The sequence below is a fragment of the Cherax quadricarinatus genome, chromosome 6 (assembly GCF_038502225.1).
Source record: "Cherax quadricarinatus isolate ZL_2023a chromosome 6, ASM3850222v1, whole genome shotgun sequence".
Classification (NCBI taxonomy): domain Eukaryota; kingdom Metazoa; phylum Arthropoda; class Malacostraca; order Decapoda; family Parastacidae; genus Cherax; species Cherax quadricarinatus.
Genome location: NC_091297.1, coordinates 3,197,786 through 3,207,536, shown reverse-complemented (window position 1 = coordinate 3,207,536; position 9,751 = coordinate 3,197,786). Strand labels below are relative to the sequence as shown.

Below are 9,751 nucleotides of genomic sequence, written 5' to 3'. Positions count from 1 at the left end.
GATCATCATTTGCGTTTTCTCTGGTGCAAATGTTACTTGCCATCTATTTCCCCAAGCTGATATAGCTCTCAGCTGGTGATTGATGTAGCTTAGAGCAGCTGGCATTTCTTCTCTTGGATAAGTGAATGTCAGTGTACAGTCGTCTGCATATGCATGTGATTCTGGGATGAGATGAAGAAGGTCGTTGAAGTAGACATTCCATAACAATGGACCCAGCACGCTTCCTTGTGGAACACTTGCCCCAATAGGATGCCTTGCTGATTCCGTTCCATTGAGGACTACACTTAGAGATCTACCATGAAGGTAATCACTGAGGAGACATAGCGTAGAGCCTGCAATTCCCAGTGCTTGAAGTTTTGCTAAGAGGCCCTGGTGCCACACCCGGTCGAAAGCGCCAGCAATGTCCAGTGCTACCACACAGCTGACTTTGGATTCATCCAGTGACTGGTGCCACTTAGTGGAGAGGTTTAACAACAGATCAGCAGCAGAGTAACCTTTCCTGAAGCCATATTGACGATCACAAAGTAGTGAGTGGTAGTCAAAAAAACTCTGTCATTTGTCTTGAGATTATTGTCTCAAGGATCTTACCAGTGATTGACAGGAGTGACACTGGTCTGTAGTTGCTGATTTCTGCTCTGCTCTTCTTTTTGTGAACAGGGACTACATTTGCCTCTTTCCATAGAGAGGGCCATTTACACTGTACTAGGCAGTGCTGAAAGATGCGAGTTAGAGGTGCTGCTAGCTGGTCTGCACATCTTCTCAACAATCTTGGGCTCAACTTGTCTGGGCCCACAGCCTTTTCTTGGTCAAGCGATTTAAGAAGGAAATGCACCTCCTCCTGCCTTATTGTCACCACTGACATTTTTGACACAGTTCTTACAGCTAGCCAAGGAGGGTCCCTTGCTGGATCAGGAACTTGCATTTTGGTAGCAAAGTGTTCAGCAAAGAGGTCCGCCTTCTCTTGACTACTAGTAGAGGTGGTCCCATCCTGTCGATTTAGAGGTGGAATAAGTTCATCAGGCAGATAACCTTGTCTGTCCTTGACCAGGGACCACCAGGTTTTGGAGCCTACCCTACCTGATGCTAACTTTCTTTTAGTGTCCACCTCCCATTTAGCAATGGCCCACTTTTGAACATCACCCATATGCCTACAGGCTTGCATGTGCAAGTTCCTGTTATAGGTGGTAGGATGTCTCTTATACCTTCGCCATGCTTTGTACTTAGCAGTAGTAGCCTCTCTACAACGAAAGCCAAACCAAGGCTGATCTGTAGGCTTCGTCACATATTGCCGGTGAAGAATGTGTTCTTGTTGTAGATTAAGGATGTGTCCAGTGAAGGTTTTCACTTGGTTGTCAACATCCCCTTGGAGAAGAGCATTCCAGTCGGTGGTGGCGAGCTCAGAGCAAAGGGCTGGCCAATTACCTCTGTGTATTATACAAGATACAATACTCTGTGTATTATACAAGATACAATACTCTGTGTATTATACAATATATGTAAAGTAAAAGGACACAAGTGCAACTAATGTGACATTTTATTGTGGCAACGTTTCGCTCTCCAGGAGCTTTATCAAGCCATTACGTAATGGTTTGATAAAGCTCCTGGAGAGCGAAACGTTGCCACAATAAAATGTCACATTAGTTGCACTTGTGTCCTTTTACTTTACATATTGTCGGTAATTCTACCAACTTTATTACTATTATACAATATACAATACTCTGTGTACTATACAAGATACCATAGTCTGTGTACTATACAAGATACAATACTCTGTGTATTATACAAGATACAATACTCTGTGTGTGTATTATACAAGATACAATACTCTGTGTGTGTATTATACAAGATACAATACTGTGTGTGTGTGTGTTATACAAGATACAATGCTCTGTGTGTGTATTATACAAGATACAATACTCTGTGTGTGTGTTATACAAGATACAATACTCTGTGTGTGTGTTATACAAAATACAATGCTCTGTGTGTGTGTTATACAAGATACAATACTCTGTGTGTGTGTTATACAAGATACAATACTCTGTGTGTGTGTTATACAAAATACAATGCTCTGTGTGTGTATTATACAAGATACAATGCTCTGTGTGTGTGTTATACAAGATACAATACTCTGTGTATTATACAAGATACAATACTCTGTGTATTATACAAGATACAATACTCTGTGTATTATACAAGATACAATACTCTGTGTATTATACAAGATACAATACTCTGTGTATAATACAAGATACAATACTCTGTGTATTATACAAGATACAATACTTTCTGTAACAAATTCCTCAAATATCTTCTCCCGTCAAGAGGAGTGTCCTGGTGCTGCTAAGTACTCTTGATTCTAGGAACTGGAGCTACTCTTCCTCTCCTTATATGAAATATAAATACCTCCCATTCCCATGACCATTATCACTTTAGTGCTTACAGACGAACTTAATAATAATAATAATAACAAGAACAACAACAGCACTAGCAACTACAACAACAGCACTAGCAACTACAACAACAGCACTAGCAACTACAACAACAGTAACATCAATAACAACAACAACAATAATAATAATAATAATAGTAATAATAATAATAATAATAATAATAATAATAATAATAATAATAATAATAATAATAATAAAAAGCAACAACATTAATAACAAACAACAACAACAATAACAATAACAATAATATAATAATTATAATAATATTATTATTGTTATAATAATAATTATTATTATTATTACCATTATAATTATTATTATTATTATTATAATAATTATTATTATTATTACCATTATAATTATTCTTATTATTATTATAATTATTCTTCTTCTTCTTCTTATTATTATTATTATTATTATTATTATTATTATTATTATTATTATTATTATTATTATTATTAAGTAATAATATTAATACTGTGCAGGTTTGTACACTGGCTGGTTATTACCAGCAGCGTTAGTGGGTCTTCTGGTGTTTCTCTACGGTGTTCTGACCATCAATCAGAACACTCCAGCCAACGAGATCTGTAACCAGCGCGGAGTGTTCAAGATGTGTCCGCTGTGCAACGAGACGCTGGGCTGTGCTTTCTGGGACCTCAATGACATCTGCGTTAACGCCAGAATCTCCTATCTCTTCGACCACCCTGGCACCGTCTTCTACGCTATATTCGTCTCGTTCTGGGGTGCGTCTGGTGTGAATTTCTATTATAATTTGGTTCTTTATGGATAAATAAAGTGTAATGAACACTTGTTAATGTTCAGTAATAACTCACATAAAGAGAGTAAAACAGAAGAACAATTGGCTCTCTATTTTTAGAATGAAGTCAGTTCACAGTCGTTCAGCAAAGCTTTTATAGTGACAACGTTTCGCTCTAAGCTGAACGTTATCAGGTTAAGAATTTATTTGATTAAACTCTAATTTTTTCTTCAGTTCCGTCGACAGTAAGCTGCTCCAGTTTGTGGTTTTCTTGACCCCAATGGAAATAAAGGACACCAATGGAAATAAGTCACTCTGTCTGACTTTTTTGGGTTATCCCAGGTTCTCTACACATATGCTGCTATGTATGATAATTCTATGTAACTGTATTGTGTATACCTGAATAAATTTACTTACTTACTTACTTACTTGCTGAGAATGTTAGTATTACATTCTTGTAGCTCTGGTCTAGGGAAGACCAATTAAGCAGAGTCTGTCTTGCGCTTAATAGGTGAAAGATTCATCCTACACCAAATACGGGTTTAGCGCTTCTTAATAATAATAATAATAATAATAATAATAATAATAATAATAATAATTTCCCCACCTAGTTTATAAGTCCTTTGAAGGAAGGTTGCTGGTGAAGGGCTTTTAATCCTATGAACAGGAGCTGACCCTTGATAAAATTTGATAACCCACTACCCTACGGGTTTAGTGATTCACTGTGAGCTGTATAACATAAGGCAATATAGTGTAATACTACTACAATTTACATAATACAATAAAATATATAATATTATTTAATTTAACATAATGTTATTTAATAGTATATGATATTTTTAGGATACACTAATAATTAATAATGTATTTTGTACAATGGAGAAGCAAGTGAGTTCTGTCCTTGGCAGCTGTGTCGTTCCTGGAATACTGGAAGAGGAAGAGCGCGTCACTGGCGCACCACTGGGATTGTCTGGACTTCCAGGAGGAGGAGGAGCGGCCTCGCCCAGAGTTCGCAGCCAAGGCTCCCTGTCAGGAGAGGAACCCTATTACTGGAGTCCGTGAACCATCCTTCCCTAAGTCCATCAGAACTAAGAGAATCATGGCTGGTGTTGGCCTAATTTTTATTATGGTAATTATTATTATTATTATTATTATTATTATTAATACTGTATTATTATTCTTATCATTATTATTTTATTGGAAAACGCTAAATCCGTAAGGGCCATAGTGCATTGGGAATGTGAGACAGTCATATTTGATCTGAGGGAGGGGAGGATAGCTCCAAGTCCTTGTATCGAAAGCCTCTTCACCAGCATCAGGGTCCCTTAATGGGGCAATAAGCGTTAAAAAAATATTATTTTTAACCATAGTCTTGAATATTTTATAAACTGTCCATTCGTTATTTCATGAGCCTAATAGTGTTTTATCCTATGAAGTTTTTTGATGGATCTGTACTGTCAAGGAGTCTAATAACAAATTCAGATTTGCTGCGTAAACTTTATTTTTGGGCAACTCTGGTATTTTGCTTAAATCCAAAATGGCCGCTGATCACAATCCTGAAAATTTTATTTGGAGAATATATATATATATATATATATATATATATATATATATATATATATATATATATATATATATATATATATATATATATATATATATATATATATATATATATTTCTTTCATTCAACACACCGGCCGTATCCCACCGAGGCGGGGTGGCCCAAAAGGAAAAACGAAAGTTTCTCTTTTTACATTTAGTAATATATACAGGTGAAGGGGTTACTAGCCCCTTTTTTATGTTATGGTGTAAAGCGATTTTTTTCCAATTCACGGTCAAGATCAGGTGTTTAGAGGTCAGGTCAGGGTGAAATTTAACATCTCGGTGGAAAATGAATGAAAATTTTTACTAAATGGTCACATGTTTTATTCATGCAAAGAAATGGACATACATTTGATATTTTACACATTTTTTTGTGAGATAAACAGTAATGGGTGACATTTGAAACATATAATCACATTTTAAACAATGATGTGCTATTAGCAAGACCACCCTTAACATCCTCACAGCCATTACTCTCCTCTTTGGAACACTCCTCCTGCATCCACATTCTCCTCTGCATCCACATTCTCCTCTGCATCCTCCTCCTCCGCTTCCTCCATCTCGACATCTTCCTCATCTCCAGACTGAACTTCTTCTCTCTTAGTGTACGGATTGTAACAGCTGTCTTTATCATAGCTTCAATATGACGTACAAGAAAGATGTTCTCTGTGACAGACCACAGTGCTGCACTTCTTGTCCGGTGCCTTACACTGAGAATAAATCAGGTCAGTCAGCTCAGGCGGAACTAGGTCACTTGCAGGAATTAGAAAAGGTGGGACACCATCTTGGATCTTTCATCTCGTGTGAGTGATATCAGCAGACAATGATGGATGTGATCAGATGAGAGAGACTTTCGCCGTGTGACCAAACAATATGGAAGAACAGTTGCTGAATATCCACGATGGCAATGTCAGCAGCTGTTGGTGAGATCTCGAGCACACTAAGGTGCTTGCTAAAAGCTTTTGCTGTTTTTCCGGAGACAACCGTGCTCATTAATGAACGACGGAAGCACTGCGCACCTTTACTTGTGACTTTCTTATTCTGGCAACTGGTGGTTCATCAATGCCCACTAAAGCATCCTTCCTTCCCTTAAAGCTTTGTGACATGTTCCTTCGAGGTGAATGAACAAAGAAAGTTTTTATGAAATTCAAGAATTGCTTGTTCTTCTTTGAGTCCTGTTAAATGCAGCAAACTCCATTACTTTCTTTACTCTGCATGATCAAGATGACTTATCGTGACACGATTGCAATATTTGCATGGTCATTACGCTGTTGTAGTTTCTAGAAACTCGATTCGTCTGTACTTTCTTAACTCTATGGTGTAGCAGAATCTTGAATGGCTTGTGAGACTCACCGCGGGTTCAACCTGATGCAAGATGAATGAAGGCACTTCCCATCATCAACAGTTATCAGCCATCTCTGACTTCTGGATTACAAATAAGATATAAGAAATAAAGACGATGTTGCCAAATCATATAAGATTTGCATCAACCATCTTGAACTCCTGTATAGGAATTCAAGACTATGTAAGATATAAGAAATAAGGAAATTCTATCCAAATCAGACAAGATTTAAAGAGTATGTTATTTTCAATAAAATGATCTTGTATTTGTGCCTAATTACAATTCTCTATGCATTTTGGGAAAAATTTGACTCCTGCCAGGTAAACTCCAGGTTCCCTGTCGTGGAAACCTGTGAGGTGGTCGACTCTGAGATAATCACCAAGGCCTTGGCTGATGCAAAATTAACCATTCTTTCCTCACAAGACCCCACTGTATCCTCTCTTCCTAGTATGTGATGGGAAGAAGAACCAACAGGGTCCCACTTCCCCATGCACAAAGAGAAATAAACTTACAGAGGGGTAGAGGTTCTCATAGCTAGCGTTCCCCAGGTTATATTGATCCCAGTAGCCTTCTCATCGGCCACAATGCTAGAGGAGAATGGTACCTGCAAAAATAATGGGAGTCAGTGTCTCTTGCCTGGGGTAGGGGGGGGGGTAGGCTATACTGAAATTCTTGGCCTACCCTAAGCAATCAGTGGTTATATAATTCAAGCGAGAAATGTAACTCAACGGGGAAATTTCATTATCTGATCATCTACTGAGCAGATAGCTACTATGACCAACCCTATTTTGGGGTTTTTACTCCGCCCCTGACTAGCCCGATGTGTTTGACTTCACTAGCATCTAGTTTAGAGACATCTATCTCTGGAACTCTCTTGGTGGAGCGCCAAACAAGTATTTTGTGGGTCCAGTGGCATCCTGCACTGTTGACACAGGCACCGATGGTGACACTATTGTGCCAGAAGAAGGCTGCCCCAGAAGAGTCCTCAGCTCTGAGCTGAGGTTCCAATAATTTTTCTTTTATTTACTACCAATTTTGTTCCCTAAGGCAATGACCTAATAATGATAATGCCCTAAAAAATAATTCTATTACTATTTAATAATAATTCAAGCTCTCTCTGAATTATCACTAAGACCTATATTCCCCTGACAAGTTAGTTTAGTCGGATGGTCTTCTAAGTTGTAGAGGAGCAAATTTACTGTTACATTCATCCAATTTAATATTTACTAGCGTATGGTGGAGGATTTGTGTGTACGCGCACAAATTACCACACCTGCGCTCCAGTTATTTTTGACGACATATTGTATTTACACAGTAACGAAAATTTCCAAAAGATGATGTTAGGGGCAAGCAAGCTAATTCTGTTCCATTTCCCCATTTGAATAAAACACTGCAAAGAGAAAATTATAGACTGGAACATCACTATGTTTAGTACTAAATACACAGGAATTCCAAATAATCTAAAATCTGTTATATAAAGTGTGTTTCCAAATGCAATTGAAAAAATGAATTTGGAAACACTCTGAAGGCCTTTCACGCGCTGTTAAATTCTGAATGCACCTTTGCATTGTATTAAAAAAATATATCTTGTATGTGTATTTATTTTAATGTTTTGATATGACATGACCCATTAAAGATGAGCTTTGTGTTGTCCTTCCAGATGAGTTTAGTGATCATCTTCATCGTGGCTGTGATCATCTACCGGGTGTTGGTGTCTATACCGCTCTTCCGCAACGACACGCTCAGAGCACAGGTACAGTCGCTCGCTTGTTAATTTCTAGATAGGAAGGGAAAGGCTAACAAGAGTGAAGGAAACTCGCAGGTTTCAGAAGAAGCTTCAGCTGAGTCGTTTCTGTTTGTGTATACATTTACCAAGTCGTGATAAAGCTCCACACAAAGCGAAATGATGCCCCTTACTGTAAGTGTTGTTCTGCAAGCAGTCACTAGCAAGGCCGCAGAAGCTCAGTTCACGGTACATCCTACACAGATCAACATAATAACAGTGTAGCTAGATTTTCCTGTCTATTCATAGTACCTACATATATTTCACTCTACTGTAAAAACGTTCTCTCTCTCTCTCTCTCTCTCTCTCTCTCTCTCTCTCTCTCTCTCTCTCTCTCTCTCTCTCTCTCTCTAACTGCAGCATAGTCCGGCCTACTTCCTAGTCCACTTGTATGTTATGTTTCTGTGCTGCCTCTCAGTCTGGGTACAGATACGTAACAAACTAGCCGCTCGTGCAGCAAAAATCTATTCTCTAATAAAGAGATATTTTCTATTTTCTATTAAAATCAAATTATAATAGGTAGAGCTTTATAGTTGTTCATCATATAGAAATTAAGACTGCTTGCTTTCTTTAGTGCGTTTAAAGCCTATCGACTACACGAGGGTTATTAAGGCTGCATGTGAATAATTAATGCGTAAACTAAGGATTAAACTCTTAATATTTATGCACTTTGAGTTACTCACCTCTCAGTGTATGTACACCTTGAGTTACACACCTCTCAGTGTATGTACACCTTGAGTTACACACCTCTCAGTGTATGTACACTTTGAGTTACACACCTCTCAATGTATGTGCACTGTTGAGAACTGGTTTACCAGCTATAAATATAGTATAAATATGCCAGTATAAATATAGTATAAATATGCCAGTATAAATATAGTATAAATATACCAGTATAAATATAGGGGGAACTTAGCTTGGAAATCAGCTACCGCCCACACAGCCGCCCCTGCAGGTGAGGTCTTGAGAAGCTGTCCTGACCACTTTGCAACGGGCTGAAATAAAGTGTATTAGGTATGATTATAAATTACCCCTTGGGGGTGTTATGTCAGCATATATCAGACACTGATGGCTGACAACACTTACTTGTGTGGACTCAAAGGTCCACTTATCACTGGGGCTTATGATAAGTGACTAACTCGTAACTTATCCTCAACTGTACAGTCAATAGTAGTACATCACGAGCTAGTACACTTACCTGGGTATATGTATCTGACCCGTAGTTACGCCCGGATATCCCATGTGGTGATTGAAGAATAGTGTTCTTTAAAGAATGTCGCACTACACTCTGTTGGATCGCAACACTCGTTGTTACACTGTTCATCAATAATTGTTCACACCATAATGTCACTAAAGAAGCTGATCACACTTCTCTGTAAGTGTTTATTGAGATTCTTTTGCGCAAAATGCGCGGAACAGTGTTCTTTGTTGGTTATCCCGGCACGTCAAAAGTAATCTGACCTCACAGCGTCCTTCGCCGCTGCAGTGCCCCTAGAACATAAAGGAAAACCTGACCTAGTGCTTTTTGCTTCCTTGCCAAACTTCCTACATGAAGCAAAGCAGAATGCTTGATTCTTGCTGTCTTAAGCATAGACAACAATGTACACTATCTTTACCATGGTAATAAAGTGGGAGCAGAATTTTCCTTAATTGTCCTGCTAAGGTAAGAGATGGACTGTCTCTTATTAAACTACACTTTGCAACACTGGACTCTTGCAAGGAGCGGCGGTCGCTTGACCACGTCACATACTCGTATTGCATCTGGGATCAATTACTTGCTGTAGCAGTAAACAAGATGTTTGCCCCTTCGGAGAG

The 9,751-nt window shown here is 38.4% G+C and overlaps 1 protein-coding gene across 6 annotated transcripts in view; it reads left to right on the top strand.

Annotated features, from left to right (window-relative positions):
• LOC128691998 (anoctamin-7-like) overlaps positions 1 to 9,751 on the top strand; it is a 639,071-nt gene that overhangs the window by 587,418 nt on the left and 41,902 nt on the right. For all 6 annotated transcript variants that reach the window (XM_070079897.1, XM_070079874.1, XM_070079896.1 and 3 more), the window contains 3 exons: positions 2,936 to 3,193; positions 4,116 to 4,336; positions 7,814 to 7,906. In XM_070079897.1, the coding sequence (XP_069935998.1) occupies positions 2,936 to 3,193; positions 4,116 to 4,336; positions 7,814 to 7,906 (572 nt within the window). The remainder of the gene's footprint in view (positions 1 to 2,935; positions 3,194 to 4,115; positions 4,337 to 7,813; positions 7,907 to 9,751) is intronic.